Raw genomic sequence first — 23466 nt, 5'->3', positions numbered from 1 at the left:
TTCAACCGGACAATAGCGTATTCAATAGAAAGGAAAAACAACGAAGGGCACACACTCGGTCACGCCCGCAAACCAGCTCTGCATTCTTCCTCAGTCCACTGACAGAAAATTCTTCTTCATTTTTCAGAAAACAAGCCTGAAACAATGTCTAAAGACTGGTGACATCTAGTGGAAGCCATAGGAACTACAATCTGGGTCCTAACCCATTGGATACTCTATAGGCATTCAATTGAAAATACCCACATAAAAAAAATCCCACTTCTTGGATAGATTGTCCTCAGGTTTCCGTCCTGCCATATTAGTTCAGTTATACTCACAGACATTATTGTAACACTTTTGGAAACTTCAGAGTGTTTTCTATCCAAATCTACCAATTATGTGCATATCCTTGCTTCTGGGCCTGAGCAACAGGCAGTTTACTTTAGGCACGCTTCTCATCCAGACGTCGAAATACTGCCCCCAAGCCATAAGAAGATTTAAACTAGAGTAGGGTTGTCAATGATGTAAAGGAAAAAGCTTTCATTCCACATTCCTTAAATATGACCAAAAATAAACAAAACACATTTTCTATTGTTTGAGTTTATTAAGCCATCTCTTTTCAGTCGCAGAAAATGCGGTTTTAATCATTGACTATACAGACTGAAATTCCTCATGTTATCTGTTTAGTTCCGAAGCACTTCAGTGCACAAATAAATCATTACAATAATATTTTAAACATTGTCAACTTAGTACATTTACAAAGACAACGAAGCAAAACACACAAAATTATGGAAACATCTACAATACAGCTTGCCTTTGCAACTTGCTTTGTAGTGAGTTGCTCGTGCAGAATCACTCTTGAATGTTGTTGACTTCATTCCCCACCTGTGCGTTTCCTTTCTGCCTCTGGCCATCCCGAGAAGCCTGGTGCATGCCCATGCTAGGGAGCAGAGAGGACTTTGTTTAAAGAAGGTGGGATAATAGAAAAACTGTAAAATGTCTTACAGTAGTTCATCTCGACAGACCTGTCTGCCAAAGTGTGACTGGCAACGCAAGTCTAGTCAGCCAGAAACTTACCATCTGAGGGGTTTAACCTGGTTGATGAATTCTGGTAGTTGTTCTCCTTTTGTTTCTGGTAGCAACAAGCTCAACACACCTGCGATGACTGTGGTGCCTCCCATTAGAATGTAGGGTAGTATTTTGTTATACGTGCCTTCAATCAGAAGATAGTGTGACAGTTTATTTGGACCCACAAATCACAAAGAATTTTCTTACATATCTTTAGACAAATCAACACATACACACGTTTGGTATTACTATCCCTGTGGGGATGTAAAATTGAATTCCATTCAAAATCCTATTTTCCCTAAACCTAAACCTGACCCCTAACCATAATTGTTTTAACCCTAAACCCCTAAACCTAAAATAGCCTTTTTCCAAAATGTTTCCTTGTTTTACTATCCTTGTGAGGACTTCTGATCCCCACAAGGATAATAAAACCAAACAGACATACGGACTGGAGACTCACCCATGTAGGCGATGTAGGGAGACACAGTGCTACCTACTCTGGAAGCCATGGAGGTGGCACCCAAGGCCATATTGCGCACCACTGTGGGGAAGAGTTCTGTGCCGTACAGATAGAGGAATCCAAACGCTCCAGTGACACCTGTTTTTCCAATCATCACCAGAGTGAGAGAGAGGACGTGCATGTCTGACAAGGACAAAAAAAAAGATCCCACGAAATGAAAAATAGTGTAGGCCGATGACAAGAATGATGATTCAGAGACACTTGAACTCGTGTCAAAATGAAAGCTGCAAGCAGAATTTTGTGGTCCTAGCACAAGGACAGAGCCCCACAATGTTCTTCTTACTCTTCTGCTAGTTAAACGGTCCAGAAATTATAGTGTGATGCGTGCATTCAACTGGCCTGCCGAGGCCTTCTTTGTCTTTGAGATCTCAATTTATTTTTTGATGGGACACCTTTTTGGCCGTCTTGGGATATATAAAGTTTTCCCTTAGCAGACATACTAACTAATTTACTCGTCCAAATAAACTTAAAAGGTTTGTGAAACTGGCTAAACCCAGGAAGTATACAGTGAGGGAAAAAAGTATTTGATCCCCTGCTGATTTTGTACGTTTGCCCACCTGTTGTACGTTTGCCCACCCATCTGTTGTGGTCAGGTGAGACCAAAATGGAGCTCTTTGGCATCAACTCAACTCGCCATGTTTGGAGGAGGAGGAATGCTGCCTATGACCCCAAGAACACCATCCCCACAGTCAAACATGGAGGTGAAAACATTATGCTTTGGGGGTGTTTTTCTGCTAAGGTGACAGGACAACTTCACTGTATCAAAGGGACGATGGACGGGGCCATGTACCATCAAATCTTGGGTGAGAACCTCCTTCCCTCAGCCAGGGCATTGAAAATGGGTTGTGGATGGGTATTCCAGCTTGACAATGACCCAAAACACACAGCCAAGTCAACAAAGGAGTTGCTCAAGAAGAAGCACATTAACCTGTTATGGATAGGGGCAGTATTTTCACGGCCGGAAAAAAAACGTACCCGATTTAATCTGTTTATTACTCCTGCCCAGAAACTAGAATATGCATTCTTTGATTTGGATAGAAAACACCCTAAAGTTTCTAAAACTGTTTGAATGGTGTCTGTGAGTATAACAGAACTCATATGGCAGGCCAAAACCTGAGAAGATTCCAAACAGGAAGCGCCCTCTCTGACCATTTCTTGGCCTTCTTTAGCCTCTTTATTGAAAACAGAGGATCTCTACTGTAACGTGACACTTTCTAAGGCTCCCATAGGCTCTCAGAAGGCGCCAGAACATTGAATGATGACACTGCAGTCCCTGGCTGAAAAACAGTAGCGCATTTAGATAGTGGTCGATCTGAGAACAATGAGACGGGCGCACGCGTGCACGTGAAGAGTCCATTTTACATTCTCAGTCTTTGAACGAAAACGACGTCTCCCGGTCGGAATATTATCGCTATTTTACGAGAAAAATCGCATAAAAATTGATTTTAAACAGCGTTTGACATACTTCGAAGTACGGTAATGGAATGTTTTGAATTATTTTGTCACGATAGGCGCCGGCGCGTCACCCTTCGTTACCCTTCGGTTAGTGTCTTGAACGCACAAACAAAACACCACTATTTGGTTATAACTATGGATTATTTGGAACCAAACCAACATTTGTTGTTGAAGTAGAAGTCCTGGGAGTGCAGTCTATTTGTTATATCCAAATAGCGGCGTTTTGTTCGTGCGTTCAAGACACTATCCGAATGGTAAAGAAGGGTGACGAGCACGGCGCATTTCGTGACAAAATTTCTAAATATTCCATTACTGTACTTCGAAGCATGTCAACCGCTGTTTAAAATCAATTTTTATGCCATTTTTCTCGTAAAAAAAGCGATAATATTCCGACCGGGAGTGGTGGTTTTCGTTCAAAGAGAGGGAAAATAAAAACATCTCGTGCCCTCGTGCACGAGCCCCAGTCTAATGGTCCTCTGACAGGCCACTATCCAAACGCGCTAATGTTTTTCAGCCTGGGGCTGCCTCGATATCATTCAGCTTTTTCCCGGGTTCTGAGAGCCTATGGGAGCCGTAGGAAGTGTCACGTTACAGCAAAGATCCTCAGTCTTCAATAAATAGAGCCAAGATGAACAACAACTTGTCAGACAAGCCACTTCCTGTTCAGAATCTTCTCAGGTTTTTGCCTGCCATATGAGTTCTGTTATACTCACAGACACCATTCAAACAGTTTTAGAAACTTTAGGGTGTTTTCTATCCAAAGCCAATAATTATATGCAGGAGTAGTAACCAGATTAAATCGGGTACGTTTTTTATCCGGCCGTGTAAATACTGCCCCCTATCCCCAACAGGTTAATCCCATAGAAAATCTGTGGAGGGAGCTGAAGGTTCGAGTTGCCAAACGTCAGCCTCGAAACCTTAATGACTTGGAGCAGATCTGCCAAGAGGAGTGGGACAAAATCCCTCCTGAGGTGTGTGCAAACCTGGTGGCCAACTACAAGAAACGTCTGACCTCTGTGATTGCCAACAAGGGTTTTGCCAGCAATTACTAAGTCACGTTTTGCAGAGGGGTCAAATACTTATTTCCCTGATTAAAATACAAATATTTGTATAAAAAATGTTAAATTGCGTTTCTCTGGATTTTTTGTTGTTGTTATTCTGTCTCTCACTGTTCAAACAAACCTACCATTAAAATTATAGACTGATCATTTCTTTGTCAGTGGGCAAACGTACAAAATCAGCAGGGGACCAAATACTTTTTTCCCTTACTGTATATATGTCACGTCCTGACCAGTATAAGGTTAATTGGTATTGTAGTTTGGTCAGGACGTGGCAGAGGGTATTCGTTTTATGTGGTTCGGGGTGGTGTGTTTTGTTGAAGGGGCATTTGGTTTAAGTATTCCGGGGTTTTTGGGCACTGTTTGGTTTTCAGGTATTCTATGATTTTGTCTAGTATGTCTGTTTCTATGTTTGGTTAATTGGGGTTGGGTCTCTCAGTTGAAGGCAGGTGTTGTCTATCTGCCTTTGATTGAGAGTCCCATATATGAGGGTGTGTTTGTTATTTGTGGGTGATTATTCTGTGTTTAGCCTTGTGCCTTACCAGACTGTTTTTTTTGTCGATCGTTCGTTCTTTGTTATTTTGGTGTTCATTTTGTATTTATTAAAAAGCAAGATGAGCATACACATACCTGCTGCGTTTTGGTTCTCCATTTCCAACGACAAGCGTGACAGAATCACCCACCAACTATGGACCAAGCAGCAGAAGGAGGAGCAGAGGGACTTCGAGTTGGACTGGCGGGAGAAGTGGACCTGGGAGGAAGTACTGGACGGGGCCGGACCTTGGCACCAGGCTGGGGATTATCGCCGCCCGCAGTGGGAAATTGAGGCAGCCAAGGCAGAGAGGCGGAGGTATGAGGCAATGTACGCGCTGAGGGTGAAGCACGAGAGGCACCCCCAATAATTTTTTTGGGGGGGCACACGGGTAGTTTGGCTAGGCATAGGAAGAGCCGGAAGCCAGCTACCCGTGGTTATATGGAGGAGCGTATGGGGTGGAGAGCGCCATGTTTCGCTGAGGAGCGCACTCTCACACCCATACGCACGCACAGTCCGGTGCGCGTTGTTCCAGCCCCTCGCAGGTGCCGTGCTAGAGCGGGCATCCAACCTGGTAGGAGGATGCCTGCGCAGCGCATCTGGTCGCCGGTGCGCCTCCGAGGACCAGGCTACCCAACTCCCGCTCTACGCACAGCTACCATCAGGCCCCTGCACAGCCCAGTCTGCCCTGTACCAGCACCCCGCTCGTACAGGGCTACTAGTTCCATCCAGCCAAGACGGGTTGTGCAGGAGGTAAGATCAAGACGGACTGTGCGCCTCCATAGCCCTGGGTTTCCAGCTCCTGTCTCTCGTGCGGACCCGGAAGTGCGTCAACCCAGTCCGACTCGTCCTGTTCCCGCTCCCCGCACTAGCCTTCAAGTGCGTAAACCCAGCCACGCCAGTCAACAGTCACCGGAGCTGCCCGCCAGTCAACAGTCGTCATCAGAGCTGCCCGCCAGTCAACAGTCGTCATCAGAGCTGCCCGCCAGTCAACAGTCGTCATCAGAGCTGCCCGCCAGTCAACAGTCGTCATCAGAGCTGCCCGCCAGTCAACAGTCGTCATCAGAGCTGCCCGCCAGTCAACAGTCGTCATCAGAGCTGCCCGCCAGTCAACAGTCGTCATCAGAGTTGCCCGCCAGTCAACAGTCATCATCAGAGCTGCCCGCCAGTCAACAGTCGTCATCAGTGCTGCCCGCCAGTCAACAGTCGTCATCAGTGCTGCCCGCCAGTCAACAGTCGTCGTCGGTGCTGCCCGTCAGTCAACAGTCGTCGTCGGAGCTGCCCGCCAGTCAACAGTCGCCGGAGCTGCCCGCCAGTCAACAGTCGCCGGAGCTGCCCGCCAGTCAACAGTCGCCGGAGCTGCCCGCCAGTCAACAGTCGCCGGAGCGGCCGGACTGCGCCGAACTGCCGGAGCGGCCGGACTGCGCCGAACTGCCGGAGCGGCCGGACTGCCCCGAACTGCCGGAGCGGCCGGACTGCCCCGAACTGCCGGAGTGGCCGGACTGCCCCGAACTGCCGGAGTGGCCGGACTGCCCCGAACTGCCCCGAGTGGCCGGACTGCCCCGAACTGCCCCGAGTGGCCGGACTGCCCCGAACTGCCCCGAGTGGCCGGACTGCCCCGAACTGCCCCGAGTGGCCGGACTGCCCCGAACTGCCCCGAGTGGCCGGACTGCCCCGAACTGCCCCGAGTGGCCGGACTGCCCCGAACTGCCCCGAGTGGCCGGACTGCCCCGAACTGCCCCGAGTGGCCGGACTGCCCCGAACTGCCCCGAGTGGCCGGACTGCCCCGAACTGCCCCGAGTGGCCGGACTGCCCCGAACTGCCCCGAGTGGCCGGACTGCCCCGAACTGCCCCGAGTGGCCGGACTGCCCCGAACTGCCCCGAGTGGCCGGACTGCCCCGAACTTCTCCGAGTGGCCGGACTGCCCCGAACTGCCCCGAGTGGCCGGACTGCCCCGAACTGTCCCGAGTTGCCGGACTGCCCCGAACTGTCCCGAGTTGCCGGACTGCCCCGAACTGTCCCGAGTTGCCGGACTGCCCCGAACTGTCCCGAGTTGCCGGACTGCCCCGAACTGTCCCGAGTTGCCGGACTGCCCCGACTGTCCCGAGTTGCCGGACTGCCCCGAGTTGCCGGACTGCCCCGACTGTCCCGAGTTGCCGGACTGCCCCGACTGTCCCGAGTTGCCGGACTGCCCCGACTGTCCCGAGTTGCCGGACTGCCCCGACTGTCCCGAGTTGCCGGACTGCCCCGACTGTCCCGAGTTGCCGGACTGCCCCGACAGCCTGGAACGGCCTCAGCCGGAGCCACCTCCAGAGATAGGTGGGTTGGGGAGGGGGGGTGTAGCACAGTGCCGTCGTTGACGGCAGCCACCCTCCCTTCCCTCCCTTTAGTACGGGGGAATTTTTCTTTTTGGTGTTGCTTGGGGTTATTTTTGTTAAGGTGCTTCCGGGGTTAGCACCTTTAAGGGGGGGGGGTACTGTCATGTCCTGACCAGTATAAGGTTAATTGGTATTGTAGTTTGGTCAGGACGTGGCAGAGGGTATTCGTTTTATGTGGTTCCGGGTGGTGTGTTTTGTTGAAGGGGCATTTGGTTTAAGTATTCCGGGGTTTTTGGGCACTGTTTGGTTTTCAGGTATTCTATGATTTTGTCTAGTATGTCTGTTTCTATGTTTGGTTAATTGGGGTTGGGACTCTCAGTTGAAGGCAGGTGTTGTCTATCTGCCTTTGATTGAGAGTCCCATATATGAGGGTGTGTTTGTGTTTGTTATTTGTGGGTGATTATTCTGTGTTTAGCCTTGTGCCTTACCAGACTGTTTTTTGTCGATCGTTCGTTCTTTGTTATTTTGGTGTTCATTTTGTATTTATTAAAAAGCAAGATGAGCATACACATATCTGCTGCGTTTTGGTCCTCCATTTCCAACGACAAGCGTGACAATATATATTTTTTTACATTAAAATCTCTAAAATCCTATCTGACATCTCAGTATGCTCAGCTCAAGATGGCCATTCCACTGACGGAAAAAATCCTGTGACATCTACCATCTCCAGACTTACCAAAAGGGCAGGTGCCTTTGAGAGTTTAATTTCCATTCTAGCAGAATAACAACAAACTACAAACAATCTTTAGCCAGTTTGATAAACCTTTCCAGTTTAATTGGACAAGTAAATGACCAATGGATTGCTGTTATGTTGTTTTGATTCTATCTATAGTATCTATCTATAGTATCTATCTATCTATCTAATGTGCAGTATAATGGCTTGGGATTGGAATTGGAATTCCGGCGATTGTAGTTCTGCGTCACTAAGACATGTGATGCCCAACTTTTATCAACACGTCTCCTTCAGAACTAGGGACGATAAAGTCCTAGAACACTGTTACTCAACCCACAAGCAAGCATACAGCGCCTTCAGAAATTATTCACACCCCTTGACCTTTTCCAAATTGTGTTGTGTTACAGCTTGAATTTAACAAAGGTCAAAATATTTGGCCTACACAAAATGTCACTGGCCTACACAAAATACCCCATAATGTCAAAGTAGAATAGTTTTATTTTTTACAAATTAATAAAAAACTAAAATCTGAAATGTCTTATGTCAATAACCTCTTGGGGCTAGGTGGGACGCTAGCGTGCCACCCGTGGTGCACTCCATCAACAGCAGGTGCATTTCAAGAGCGGCAAATTTGAATCCAAATAAATGTCAAAATTCAAATTTTTCAAAAATACAACTATGTTACACCATTTGAAAGATAAACATCTCCTTAATCTAACCACGTTTTACGATTTCAAAAAGGTTTTACGGCGAAAGCATAAATTTAGAGTATGTTAGGACAGTACATTTACAAGAGTTGTGTGTAATGTTTTGTCAAGTCAAAGACAGGGTCACCAAAACCATAAAACCAGCTAAAATGATGCACTAACCTTTTACAATCTCCATCAGATGACACTCCTAGGACATTATGTTAGACAATGCATGCATTTTTAGTTCTATCAAGTTCATATTTATATACAAAAACAGCGTTTTACTATGGCATTGATGTTGAGGAAATCGTTTCCCTCCAATAACCGGCAGTCAAGTCAGCGTCAGAAATTAAATAATTAAAATTAGAAAACATTGGTAAAATATTATATTGTCATTTAAAGAATTATAGATTTACATCTCTTGAACGCAATCAACTTGCCAGATTTAAAAATAACCTTACTGGGAAATCACACTTTGCAATAATCTGAGCACTGCGCCCAGAAAAATACGCGTTGCGATACAGACTAGACGTCATGTTGGGGAGATCTAAAATCGAAAATACTATGTAAATAATCCATTACCTTTGATTCTCTTCATCAGATGTCACTTCCAGGTATCACAGGTCCATAACGAATGTAGTTTTGTTCAAAAAAGCTCATCATTTATGTCCAAAAATCTCCGTCTCGTTAGCACATGATGTAAGCCAGCCGGACTTCTCGTCATGAACGAGGGGAAAAAATATATTTCCGTTCGTTCAAACATGTCAAACGTTGTATAGCATAAATCATTAGGGCCTTTTTTAACCAGAACATGAATAATATTCAAGGTGGACGAATGCATACTCTTTTATAACGTATTGGAACGAGGGTACCCAACATGAAGTAGCGCGCCAGGTGTCTAATGGGACATCACCGTTCCATGGCTCTTGTTCGGTCAGATCTCCCTCCAGAAGACTCAAAACACTTTGTAAAGGCTGGTGACATCTAGTGGAAGCAATAGGAAGTGCCAAAATATTCCTAAGCCCCTGTGTTTTTCAATGGGATAGGTTTAAAGTCAATACAACACATCAGGTATCCACTTCCTGTCAGAAAATGTCTCAGGGTTTTGCCTGCCAAATGAGTTCTGTTATACTCACAGACACCATTCAAACAGTTTTGGAAACTTTAGAGTGTTTTCTATCCATATATAATAAGTATATGCATATTCTAGTTACTGGGTAGGATTAGTAACCAGATTAAATCGGGTACATTTTTTTTATCCAGACGTGCAAATGCTGCCCCCTAGACCCAACAGGATAAGTATTCTACCCTTTGTTATGGCAAACCTTAATAAGTTCAGGAGTAAACATTTGCTTAACAAGTCACATAATAAGTTGCACGGACACTGTTTGCAATAATACTGTTTAAAATGATTTTTAAATGACTTCCCCATCTTTGTGCCCCACACATACAATTATCTGTAATGTCCCTCAGTCGAGCAGTGAATTTAATGCACAGATTCAACCACAAAGACCAGGGAGGTTTTCCATTGGTTCGCAAATAAGGGTACCTATTGATAGATGGGTAAAACAAACAAAAACATTTACATTGAATATCCCTTTGAGCATGGTGAAGTTATACATTTCACATTGGATGGTGTAGCAATACATCCAGTCACTACAAAGACACAGGCATCCTTCCTAACTCAGTTGCCGGAGAGGAAGGAAACCACTCAGGGATTTCACAATGAGGCCAATGGGGACTTTAAAACAGTTACAAAGTTGAATGCCTGTGATAGGAAAACATTCAGGGTGGATCAACAACATTGTAGGTACTCCACAATACTAACTTAATTGACAGAGTGAAAGGAAGGAAGCCTGTACAGAATACAAATATTCCATGTCAAATATTCCAAGTCAAGTTTGCAACAAGGCACTAAACTAATCCTACAAAAAATGTGGCAAAACAATTAACTTTTTGTCCTGAACACAAAATGTTATGTTTTGGAAAAATCCAATAGAACACATGAATGAGTACCACTCTCCAACATGTCATGGGTATGCTTGTAATTGTTAAGGACTGGTGAGTTTTTCAGTTTTTTTTTTTTACGGAGCTAAGCACAGGCAAAATCCTGGTTCAGAGGAAAACCTGGTTCAGTCTGCTTTCCTCCAGACACTGGGGCAAAACTTGGCCAAACTTATACTGGAGTTGCTTACTAAGAAGACAGTGAATGTTCCTGTGTGGCCAAGTTACAGTTTTGACTTAAATCTACTTGAAGATCTATGGCAAGACCTGAAAATGGTTGTCTAGCAATGATCAACAAACAATTTGAAAGAGCTGGAAGAATTTTGAAAATAATAATGGGCAAATGTTGCACAATCCAGGTGTGGAACGTTCTTAGAGACTTACCTAGAAAGACTCACAGCTGTAATTGCTGCCAAAGTTGATTCCAAAAAGTATTTACTCAGGGGTGTGAATAGTTACGGAAATTAGATATATATCTGTATTTCATTTTCAGTACATTTACAAAACATTGTAAAACAGGTTTTCCCTTTGTCATTATAGGGTGTTGTGTGTAGACGGGGGGATTCATACATTTAATACATTTTGAATTCAGGCTGTAACACAACAAAATTTGGAATAAGTCAAGGGGTATGAATAGTTTCTGAAGGCACTTTATAAGACCCTACATTGTCCCCCCCTTTGGCAAATCAGATGTCCCTATACAGAAGCTCAAATAGGAAGTACCTGTGACACGCTCCGTATAGAAATGGTCCTCCGAATTAGAGGCTATGTTGCAGGACTGCTTTGCTAACTCTGACTGGAATATGTTTCGGGGTTTGCAGCTTCCCCAAATAAAAAAACCCTGCATTACAACTGAGGTACATGCTAAATTAAAGGACCTACCTCACACAGGGCTATTGAAGCCAAACCCGAGGCTATGGCTGAGGATACAAACGCGTACAAGAAGTCCCGCTATGACGTCTGCAGAGCCAACAAACAGGCAAAAGGACAATATAGGAACAAGGTGTAATCCTATAACACCGGCTCCAACTCTCAACGAATGTGGCAGGGGCTGCAGTCCATTACGGATTACAAAGGTATGCCTAGCCATGATCAACAGCGCCTCTCAACCAGATGAACTCAATGCATTTTATGCATGCTTTGACAAAAACAATGCAGAGCCATGCATGAGGGCCTGCACTGTCACAGGGGACAGGGTGATCTCGTTTTCCAAGGCCGACGTGAGTCAGGTTTTTAATCTGGTCAACGGTCTGCAATCCCAACGTCTCAAATTGACCAACATCGTTCCTGTTCCCAAGAACTCCAAGGCTACCTGACAGATTGACTACCCTGTAGCACTAACATCTGTATTCATGACGTACTTTGAAAGGCTGGTCACGACACACATCACCTCCATCATCCCAGACACCCTAGACCCACTCCAATTTGCATACCGCTAGACAATGCAATCTCAGTTGCACTCCACACTGCCCTCTCCCACCTGGACAAGAGGAATACTTACAGTACCAGTCAAAAGTTTGGACACTCAACTACCATCACGAGGGAGTCACCTGGAATGCATGTAAATAAATAGGTGTGCCTTGTTAAAAAGTACATTATGGCAAGAACAGCTCAAATTAGCAAAGAGAAATGACAGTCCATCATTACTACATGAAGGTCAGTGAGTCCGGAACATTTCAATAACTTTGAAAGTTTCTTCAAAAACCATTAAGCGCTATGATGAAACTGTCTCTCATGAGGACCGCCACAGGAAAGAAAGACACAGAGTTACCTCTACTGCAAGGGATAAGTTCATTAGAGTTACCAGTGAAGTAACAGAGACATCTCAACATCAACTGTTCAGAGGAGACTGCGTGAGTCAGCCCTTCATGGTCAAATTGCTGCAAACGAACCACTACTAAAGGACGCCAATATGAAGAAGAGACTTGCTTGTGACAAGAAACACAAGCAATGGACATTAGACTGGTGGAAATCTGTCCTCTGGTCTGATGAGTACAAATTCGATTTTTGGTTCCAACTGCCGTATCTTTGTGAGACGCAGAGTAGGTTAACGGATGATCTCCGCATGTGTGGTTCCCACTGTGAAGCATGGAAAAGGAGGTGTGATGGTGTGGGGGTGCTTTGCTGGTGACACTGTCAGTGATTTATTTAGAATTCAAGGCACATTTTACCAGCATGGCTACCACAGCATTCTGCAGTGATACGCCATCGCATCTGGTTTGTGCTTAGTCCCACTATCATGTTTTTCAACAGAACAATGATGCAACACACTTCTAGGCTGTGTAAGGGCTATTTGACCAAGAAGGAGAGTAATGGAGTGCTGCATCAGATGTCATGGCTTCCACAATCACCTGACCTCAACCCAATTGAAATGGTTTGGGATAAGTTGGACCACAGAGTGAAGGAAAAGCAGCCATCAAGTGCTCAGCATATGTGGGAACTCCTTCAAGACTGTTGGAAAAGCATTCAGGGTGAAGGTGGTTAAGAGAATGGAAAGAGTGTGCAAAGCTGTCATCAAGGCAAAGGGTGTCTACTTTGTAGAATCTAAAATATATAACACTTTTTTGGTTACTACATGATTCCATATGAGCTTCAAGTTCCTCGGTGTCCACATAACAGGACTTACCATGGTCCTCTCACACGAGAACAGTCGTGAAGAATGTATGGCAATGCCTCTTCTCCCTCAGGAGGCTGAAACAATTTGGCATGAACCCGCAGATCCTCAGAAACTTTTACAGCTTCACCATTGAGACAATCCTGACTGGTTGAATCACCTTCTGGTCTGGTCTGGCCCAGCGCATCACTCGTGGCGAGCTCCCAGCCATCCAGGATGTACTACATCCCAGGGGGTGTCTGAGAAAGGCACGAAAAATTGCCATAGACTCCAGTCACCTGAGACATGGACTCTTCTCAGTGCTTCCGTCCCGTCCTAAACAGCTTCAATCCCTTGGCCATAAGACTGTTAAATGTCTTAAAACTATTGCTCTCCCTCTCCTACAGACTATCCACACTGACTGTATGTCCATCCACAGGTCTCTACCCATTCACAGACACAACAGACACGCTGCTAAAATTATTATTGATTTGATGTATTACTGCATTACGATGATGTCCATTGATTATTGATTGCCATTACTGTTAGTATTTATCCTGATACTGGTGAATATTACTCCTGTTTACATGTATATATTACCATCAGTATATTACAATACGTATTTACTGCTGAAGCTGGAAGTTTACATGCACCTTAGCCAAATATACTGCTCAAAAAAATAAAGGGAACACTTAAACAACACATCCTAGATCTGAATGAAATAAATAATCTTATTAAATACTTTTTTCTTTACATAGTTGAATGTGCTGACAACAAAATCACACAAAAATAATCAATGGAAATCCAATTTATCAACCCATGGAGGTCTGGATTTGGAGTCACACTGAAAATTAAAGTGGAAAACCACACTACAGGCTGATTCAACTTTGATGTAATGTCCTTAAAACAAGTCAAAATGAGGCTCAGTAGTGTGTGTGGCCTCCACGTGCCTGTATGACCTCCCTACAACGCCTGGGCATGCTCCTGATGAGGTGGCGGATGGTCTCCTGAGGGATCTCCTCCCAGACCTGGACTAAAGCATCCGCCAACTCCTGGACAGTCTGTGGTGCAACGTGACGTTGGTGGATGGAGCGAGACATGATGTCCCAGATGTGCTCAATTGGATTCAGGTCTGGGGAACAGGCGGGCCAGTCCATAGCATCAATGCCTTCCTCTTGCAGGAACTGCTGACACACTCCAGCCACATGAGGTCTAGCATTGTCTTGCATTAGGAGGAACCCAGGGCCAACCGCACCAGCATATGGTCTCACAAGGGGTCTGAGGATCTCATCTCGGTACCTAATGGCAGTCAGGCTACCTCTGGCGAGCACATGGAGGGCTGTGCGGCCCCCCAAAGAAATGCCACCCCACACCATGACTGACCCACCGCCAAACCGGTCATGCTGGAGGATGTTGCAGGCAGCAGAATGTTCTCCACGGTGTCTCCAGACTGTCACGTCTGTCACATGTGCTCAGTGTGAACCTGCTTTCATCTGTGAAGAGCACAGGGCGCCAGTGGCGAATTTGCCAATCTTGGTGTTCTCTGGCAAATGCCAAACGTCCTGCACGGTGTTGGGCTGTAAGCACAACCCCCACCTGTGGACGTTGGGCCCTCATACCACCCTCATCGAGTCTGTTGCTGACCGTTTGAGCAGACACATGCACATTTGTGGCCTGCTGGAGGTCTTTTTGCAGGGCTCTGGCAGTGCTCCTCCTTGCACAAAGGCAGAGGTAGCGGTCCTGCTGCTGGATTGTTGCCCTCCTACGGCCTCCTCCACGTCTCCTGATGTACTGGCCTGTCTCCTGGTAGCGCCTCCATGCTCTGGACACTACGCTGACAGACACAGCAAACCTTCTTGCCACAGCTCGCATTGATGTGCCATCCTGGATGAGCTGCACTACCTGAGCCACTTGTGTGGGTTGTAGACTCCGTCTCATGCTACCACTAGAGTGAAAGCACCGCCAGCATTCAAAAGTGACCAAAACATCAGCCAGGAAGCATAGGAACTGAGAAGTGGTCTGTGGTTTTGCTAATTGCCTATAATTTCCACCTGTTGTCTATTCCATTTGCACAACAGCATGTGAAATTTGTCAATCAGTGTTGCTTCCTAAGTGGACAGTGGACAGATTTCACAGAAGTGTGATTGACTTGGAGTTACATTGTGTTGTTTAAGTGTTCCCTTTATTTTTTTGAGCAGTGTACATTTGAACTCAGTCTTTCACAATTCCTGACATATAATCCAAGTAAAAAGGATCACCACTTTATTGCAAGAATGTGATATGTCAGAATAATAGTAGAGAAAATGATTTATTTCAGCTTTTATTTCTTTCATCACATTCCCAGTGGGTCCGAAGTTTACGTACACTCAATTAGTATTTGGTAGCATTGCCTTTAAATTGTTTAACTTGGGTCAAACATTTCTGGTAGCCTTCCACAAGCTTCTCACAATAAGTTGGGTGAATTTTGGCCCATTCCTCCTGACAGAGCTGGTGTAACTGAGTCAGGTTTGTTGGCCTCCTTGCTCGCACACACTTTTTCAGTTCTGCCAAGACATTTTATATAGGATTGAGGTCAGGGCTTTGTGATGGCCGCTCCAATACCTTGACTTTGTTGTCCTTAAGCCATTTTGCCACAACTTTGGAAGTATGCTTGGGGTCATTGTCCATTTGGAAGACCTATTTGCGACCAAGCTTTAATTTCCTGACTGATGTCTTGAGATGTTGCTTCAATATATTCACATAATTTTCCTACCTCATGATGCCATCTATTTTGTGAAGTGCACTAGTCCCTCCTCCAGCAAAGCACACCCACAACATGATGCTGCCACCCCCGTGCTTCACGGTTGGGATGGTGTTCTTCGGCTTGCAAGCCTCCCCCTTTTTCCTCCAAACACAATGATGGTCATTATGGCCAAACGGTTCTATTTTTGTTTCATCAGACCAGAGGACCTTTCTCCAAAAAGTATTATCTTTGTCCCCATGTGTAGTTACAAACCATAGTCAGTCTTTTTTATGGTGGTTTTGGAGCAGTGGCTTCTTCCTTGCTGAGCGGCCTTTCAGGTTATGTCGATATAGGACTCGTTTTACTGTGGATATAGATACTTTTGTACCTGTTTCCTCCAGCATCTTCACAAGGTCCTTTGCTGTTGTTCTGGGATTGAATTGCACTTTTCGCACCAAAGTACGTTCATCTCTAGGAGACAGAACGCATCTCCTTCCTGAGCGTTATGATGGATGTGTGGTCCCATGGTGTTTATACTTGCGTACTATTGTTTGTACAGATGAACGTGGTACCTTCAGGCATTTGAAAAATGCTCCTAAGGATGATCCAGACTTGTGGAGGCTACATTTTTTTTCTGAGAACTTGGCTGATTTCTTTTGATTTTCCCATGATGTCAAGCAAAAAGGCACTGAGTTTGAAGGTAGGCCTTGAAATACATCCACTGGTACACCTCCAATTGAATAAAATTATGTCAATTAGCCTATCAGAAGCTTCTAAAGCCATGACATCATTTTCTGGAATTTTCCAAGCTGTTTAACTTCTTTGGGCTAGGGGGCAGTATTTTCACATCCGGATAAAAAACGTACCCGATTTAATCTGGTTACGACTCCTGCCCAGTAACTAGAATATGCATATAATTATTGGCTTTGGATAGAAAACACCCTAAAGTTTCTAAAACTGTTTGAATGGTGTCTGTGAGTATAACAGAACTCCTATGGCAGGCAAAAACCTGAGAAGGTTTCATGCAGGAAGTGACCTGTCTGACAAGGTGTTGTTGTTCTTGCTTCTGTGTATTGAAGAGTCAGGATCTTAGCTGTAACGTGACATTTCCTAGGGCTCCAATAGGCTCTCAGAGCCCGGGAAAAACCTGAACGATGACGAGGCAGCCTCAGGCTGAAACACATTATCGCCTTTTCCAAGTGACCCATCAGAGGACAATGGAATTAGGCGCGTGCCCGATTCGACCCCGTGCAGTATTTTCCTTCGGCTGTTTAGCGAATTGCAGATTCCCGGTCGGAATATTATCGCTTTTTTACGAGAATAATGGCATAACAATTGATTTTAAACAGCGGTTGACATGCTTCGAAGTACGGTAAAGGAATATTTAGAATTTTTTTGTCACGAAATGCGCCATGCGCGCGACCGTTATTTACCATTTTGGATAGTGTCTGGGACGCACGAACAAAACGCCGCTATTCGGATATAACGATGGATTATTTTGGACCAAACCAACATTTGTTATTGAAGTAGCAGTCCTGGGAGTGCATTCTGACGAAGAACAGGAAAGGTAAGACCATTTTTGTTATAGTAAATGGTGAAGGCTAAACTTGCCGGGTGTCTAAATAGCTAGCCCTGTGATACCGGGCTATCTACTCAGAATATTGCAAAATGTGCTTCATCCGAAAAGCTATTTTAAAATCGGACATATCGAGTGCATAGAGGAGTAATGTATGAACTTGATTGAACAAAAAATGCATGTTTTGTATAACATAATGTCCTAGGTGTGTCATCTGATGAAGATCATCAAAGGTTAGTGCTGCATTTAGCTGTCTTCTGGGTTTTTGTGACATTATATGCTAGCTTGAAAAATGGGTGTCTGATTATTTCTGGCTGTGTACTCTGCTGACATAATCTAATGTTTTGCTTTCGTTGTAAAGCCTTTTTGAAATCGGACAGTGTGGTTAGAGTAACGAGAGTCTTGTCTTTAAATAGCTGTAAATAGTCATATGTTTGAGAAATTGAAGTAATAGCATTTCAAAGGTTTTGAAAATCGCGCCACAGGATTCAACTGGCTGTTACGTAGGTGGGACGAATTCGTCCCGCCGGTCCCATAGAGGTTAAAGGCACAGTCAACTTAGTGTATGTAAACTTCTGACTCACTGGAATTTAATACAGTGAATTATAAGTGAAATAATCTGTCAACAATTATTGGAAAAGTCACTTGTGTCATGCACAAAGTAGATGTCCTAACCGACTTGCCATAACTATAGTTTGTTAACATTTTTTTTTTGGATTGGTTGAAACACGAGTCTTAATGACTCCAACCTAAGTTCCGGCTTCAACTGTATATATTCCTGCTACCAGTCACTTTTCCGCCCTCTTTACATGTGTATCCTTCTACCAGTATGTATGTATTAACCCACCTCACCACTCCAGTAACCCTGCACATTGAATAAGGTACTGGCACTGACCTGTATATACTTGCCTTCTTGTGTTCTTTCATTCTCATCGTAGTTGTTACTTTTTTCTTACATAAATGTTCTTCTTCTTCTAGTTTCTAATATTATCTTTATTATTATCGCCTCATTGTTTGGAAAGAGTACTAACGGTAAATCTGTTGTATCCTGTGCACGTGGCAAATGAACTTAGAAACTTTAAAGATAATTGATATTTCTAAAGTATGTAAATAATTACTAGGAAAACCTTTTGTCAACATTATGATGTTATCGAATTAATCTGTGCCAATGATGGTATGCCAGTTACTGTTGATGTGGTCTACAATCTTGCAAAGTTATATCAAATTGAGTAATTGGAAATTGCCGTGTGGTTGGAGGGTTCATACCTTGAGGGATAAACTTGATGATCAGAAGCAGGGTCCCAGAGAGGATCATGGTGAAGGGAAGAGTGAATCTCCGTGGAGTGTAGCGTATAAATAACCAGATACTTCCATAACCCAGAAATTCAGAGGATGCAGCCACCAAACAGTTGAAATAAGGGTCTCCATCCATGTTGGGGGTGTTTAGGGACATCCCATAGTAAGTCATGGATATGACAATCCTGGGTAGAAGATTAGATAACTTTAAGAAATGTAAAATCTTTCAATTAGAGGTAAATGGTTAACATGTCAGTGGAATTAGTATGTTTTTACCAAATGATAATGCTGATGAGAGTGATGTTCCTTATGTTAGTTGTTTTGATGAGATCCAGCCATGTGTACAGTCGCTGACTTTCCTTGTTTTCATTTTCCTACAAACACACCCAAAATATGACGCTGTTAGAAATTGATTTTTCAGCCCCATCTTGGATGTAATTACCTAATTGCAATTGATTAACACACACATTATAATAACACACACAGCTGAATAAAGACAAAAGCATAGACAAATATAAGTCACTAAGCAAGACACCTTGACTTAACAGTGTATTGAATTAATGACAGTACATGTCTTTAGATTGGTCTAGGGAGATCAGCCAAGGTCTTTGTTTGTTCTGTACTTTCAGATAGCATGTTTGCCAACATTTATGGTGCTCTAGTAATTACCTGCTGTAGTAATGTATTTCACAAGGTTTCTGTTCTGGATACAGTGGTGTAAAGTGCTTAAGTAAAAATAATTTTTAAAGTACTACTTAAGTCGTTTGTTTCGGTATGTGAACATTACTATTTCAGTTTTTTACAACTTTCACTTCTACTCCACTACATTCCTAAAGAAAATAATGTACTTTTTACTCCATACATTTTTTCTGACAACCAAAAGTACCTGTTACATTTTGAATGCTTCGCAGGACAGGAAAATTATCAAATTCACGCACTTATCAAGAGAATATCTCTGGTAATCCACACTGTCTCTGATCTGGTGGACTCACAAAACACAAACACTTAGTTTGTAAATTATATCTGAGTGTTGGAGTGTGCCCCAAATCATTTCAAATTAAAATAAAAACAAGAACATCGTGCTGTCTGGTTTGCTTAAAATTAGGAATTTGAAATGATTTACAATGCCTTCAGAAAGTATTCAGACCCCTTGACTTTTTCCACATTTTGGTAAAAAGAATCCTCAGCAGTCGACACACAATATCCCATAACGAAAAAGCTAAAGATTTTCGAAATGTTTCCAAATGTATAAAATACAAAACATAAATACGTTATTTACATAAGATTTCAGACCTTCTGCAATAAGACTCGAAAATGAGCATCCTTGAGATGTCTCTACAACTTGATTGGAGTCCACCTGTGGTAAATTCAATTGATTGGACATGATTTGGAAAGACACACACCTGTCTATAAAAGGTCCCACAGTTGACATTGCGTGTCAGAGCATAAACCAAGCCATGAGGTCGAATTAATTGTCCATAGAGCTCCGAGACAGATCTGTGGAAGGGTACCAAAAAATGTCTGCAGCATTGAAGGTCCCCATGAACAGTGGCCTCCATCATTCTTAAATGGAATAAGTTTGGAACCACCAAGACTCCTCTAGAGCTGGCCGCCCGGCCAAACTGAGCAATCGGGGGAGAAGATCCTTGGTCAGGTAGGTGACCAAGAACCCAATGGTCAGTCTGACAGAGCTCCAGAGTTCCTCTGTGGAGATGGGAGAAACTTCTAGTAGGACAACCATCTCTGCAGCACTCCACCAATCAGGCCTTTATGGTAGAGTGGCCAGACGGAAGCCACTCCTCAGTAAAAGGCACATAACAGCCCGCTTGCAGTTTGCCAAAAGATACCTTAAAACTCTAAGACCATGAGAAACAAGATTCTCTGGTCTGATGAAACCAAGATTGAACTCTTTGGCCTGAACGCCAAGCGTCACGTCTGGAGGAAACCTGGCATCATCTCTACGGTGAGGCATGGTGGTGGCCGCATTGTGCTGTGGGGATGTTTTTCAGAGACAGGTCCTGGGAGACTAGTCAGGATCATGGCAAAGATGAACGGAGCAAAGTACAGAGAGATCCTTGATGAAAACCTGCTCCAGAGAGCTCAGGACCTCAGATTGGACAATGACCCTAAGCACACAGCCAAAACAATGCAGGAGTGGCTTCGAGACAAGTCTCTGAATGTTCTTGAGTGGCCCAGCCAGAGCCCGGACTTGAACCCGATCAAACATCTCTGGAGAGACCTGAAAATAGCTGTGCAGCAACGCTCCCCATCTAACCTGACAGAGCTTGAGAGGATCTGCAGAGAAGAATGGGAGAAACTGCCCTAATACAGGTGTGACAAGCTTGTAGCATCATACCCAAGAAGACTCAATGCTGTATTCGCTGCCAAAGGTGCTTCAACAAAGTACTGAGTAAAGGGTCTGAATACTTATGTTGTTGTGATATCAGTTTTAATTTTAAGAAATTAGCAAACATTTCTAAAAACGTGTTTTTATGTAATTTATGTTTTTTGTCATTATGGGATATTGTGTGTGGATTGATGAGGGAAAAAACTATTTAAATCAATTTTAGAATAAGGCTGTGAAATGTTGGAAATGTCAACGGGTCTCAATACTTTCTGAAGGCACTGTATACTTTTACTTTTGGCACTTGAGTATATTTTAGCAATTACATTTACTTTTGATACTTAAGTATATTTAAAACCAGATACTTTTACACTCAAGTAGTTTTTTACTGGGTGACAAATTTTTACATGATTCATTTTCTTTTTATGTTTCTTTACTTAAGTATGGGTTCTTTTTCCACCCCTGTCTAGATATAAGCTGAAAGAAGACTTTAGGTCCCTCAGAACTTGCTTCTCTTTTGTGCGCACATCGTATTATATCTTCAAAAGACTTTGGCTGTCAATCTCTTTGATTTGACACCCAATTCCTACATCCATACATTTCAAAACAGACTGTAGCTAAGTCCCAACTCTGTACCATGAGTTGTTTACAGTCTTCCGGTTTGAATATGACGTCTGGAGGAGTGATGCCGTTCTTTCTTGCTGCAGCTCGTATGATGTCCTCTGCCTCCTTTACCCTGCCCTGAGACAACAGCCACCTTGGAGACTCAGGTATATACCTAACAGAGGAGACAAGGAGTAAAGTACCCAAACACTGTGTGTGATAAGGACATCTGTTGTAATAGCACTGTTGTCACACTGTCGAAACACAAAAAGAACAATGAGATTACTGTACCTAACTCATACTCACCACCAAAGAGGGATATAAAGAAATCCAGGTACAGACAGGGCTATCAGCAGAATCCTCCAGCTACGGATGAACCAGGCAAACATTGGCAGAGCGGTGTATCCAATTGCATAGCATATAGAGACCCCCAGTGAGGCAAAGTTGATGCGTACATTTCTGATGAGAAGCTCAGAACCTAAAGGTTAAGGACATAACTATAGGAAATGCTCAATACCTCACAACATTCTCAAACACTTAGGATTTTGCCTGATATCATTCCCTATGATGAAGAAAACAAGTTATTGCATTCTGTTTTCATTGTTGTTGAAGTTGTGTATGACCTGACTCACCAAGTATGAAAGCAGCACAGTAATTGGCAATTTGTCCCATCCCAACGATAAAGTATAGGGCACAGAACAACTCCCAGCTGTTGGCGGCAGCCTGGAGTATACTGAAGACAGTCTGGAGTGCCAAAGTAGCAAAGAAAATGAACCTCCTTCCATACCTGAGGAACAAATACATGTTGCACTTGCTTGCTGTGTTATTATCATGATAGAATATTGAGAAACTAGTGATGCACTAGATGCCTTGATGTAAAGTTCTAGAGATGGAGGCTGCAATAAAAAATAAATCAATCACGCAGTATTTTCACAAACATTTTACTTATGGAGTCTTACAAAGGTAAAGGAAAATTAATAAATAGACCATGCCCAAACTAGCATGAAGAGGTCTTGACAAACTTTTTGAATATATTTCTAAACATATCTAACTGGTTCTCAAGTCAAGTCAAGTCACATCATGTGTGGAGGGATCTAATGAGATGATAGTGTTCAGACTGGAACACATACCTATCAGAGATGATCCCAGACAAAAATGACCCGGACAGCACTCCAAAAAAGAATATTGTGACGGTGAAAGGGGCTTTCCATGCATTGCCACACACCAGATCCCACTGTGGGTAGACATAATGTTAGAATGATTATGAAGACAATTCCACAGATCAGGGAAAAATGAAAAAGAAAATACTATGGATGTTTTACCTCTGTCACTATGGTGGACCTGTATTGCTCTTTGCTGAATTCCCATCCATCCAGGCATCCCTCTGTCTCATTCCCAAAGCCGGTAGCAGAGTCCACTTGTTCTTTAAACCGAGTACAACGACTTAAAATGATCTCTCCCTTTACCTCCTGTAACGGTATGGAGTAATTCAAATCCAGTCCAAAACCACTGAAGTTCAGCTGGGGGACCCTGCACCGGTGTGGAGGGATATCTGCCAGGAAAATCATGGCCATCCCAACATAGCCATTAGGAATACTGCTTAAACTGAGCAGAAGAAAAATAACCTTTTGGAAAGGTCCCCATTCTCCCAAAAAGGAAGTAATTTCTTCATAGTCCTTCATTTTCAATTAAATTATGGAATGCTGAACTAACTATCTATGAATGACCTAGAGATGAGTCTATGTGTCGTAATGATGACTTGCTGAGAAGCCGCAGATATCCATGAGATCAGTGAAACATGACCTGCAGTGTGTGTCATCTTAGAAAGGTAAAGGAAAATTAATGAATACACAATGCCCAACCTAGCATGAAGAGGTCTACAACCAAAATTCACAGTGGATTATTGCTGAAAGAGAGAGAGAGAGAGACTTTCTTTACTGAAACACTCATTTCATTTAAAACTCACCCCCCTTAAA

General features: G+C 43.7%; 1 protein-coding gene across 1 annotated transcript; it reads right to left on the bottom strand.

The window, feature by feature from the left end:
• Nucleotides 1–563: 563 nt before the first annotated feature.
• Nucleotides 564–23259, bottom strand: s22a4 (Solute carrier family 22 member 4). The gene is given in 10 exon segments (NM_001140110.1): nt 564–919; nt 1057–1192; nt 1508–1690; nt 18514–18728; nt 18820–18917; nt 21524–21665; nt 21797–21968; nt 22123–22277; nt 22621–22724; nt 22813–23259. Coding segments are annotated over 10 exon segments (1653 nt in total). The 5' UTR covers nt 23173–23259; the 3' UTR covers nt 564–831.
• Nucleotides 23260–23466: the final 207 nt, after the last annotated feature.

Source organism: Salmo salar, chromosome ssa05 (genome assembly GCF_905237065.1).
Source record: "Salmo salar chromosome ssa05, Ssal_v3.1, whole genome shotgun sequence".
NCBI lineage: Eukaryota > Metazoa > Chordata > Actinopteri > Salmoniformes > Salmonidae > Salmo > Salmo salar.
The sequence above is the reverse complement of the archived record's forward strand: the minus strand, read 5'-3'. Positions and strand labels throughout refer to the sequence as shown.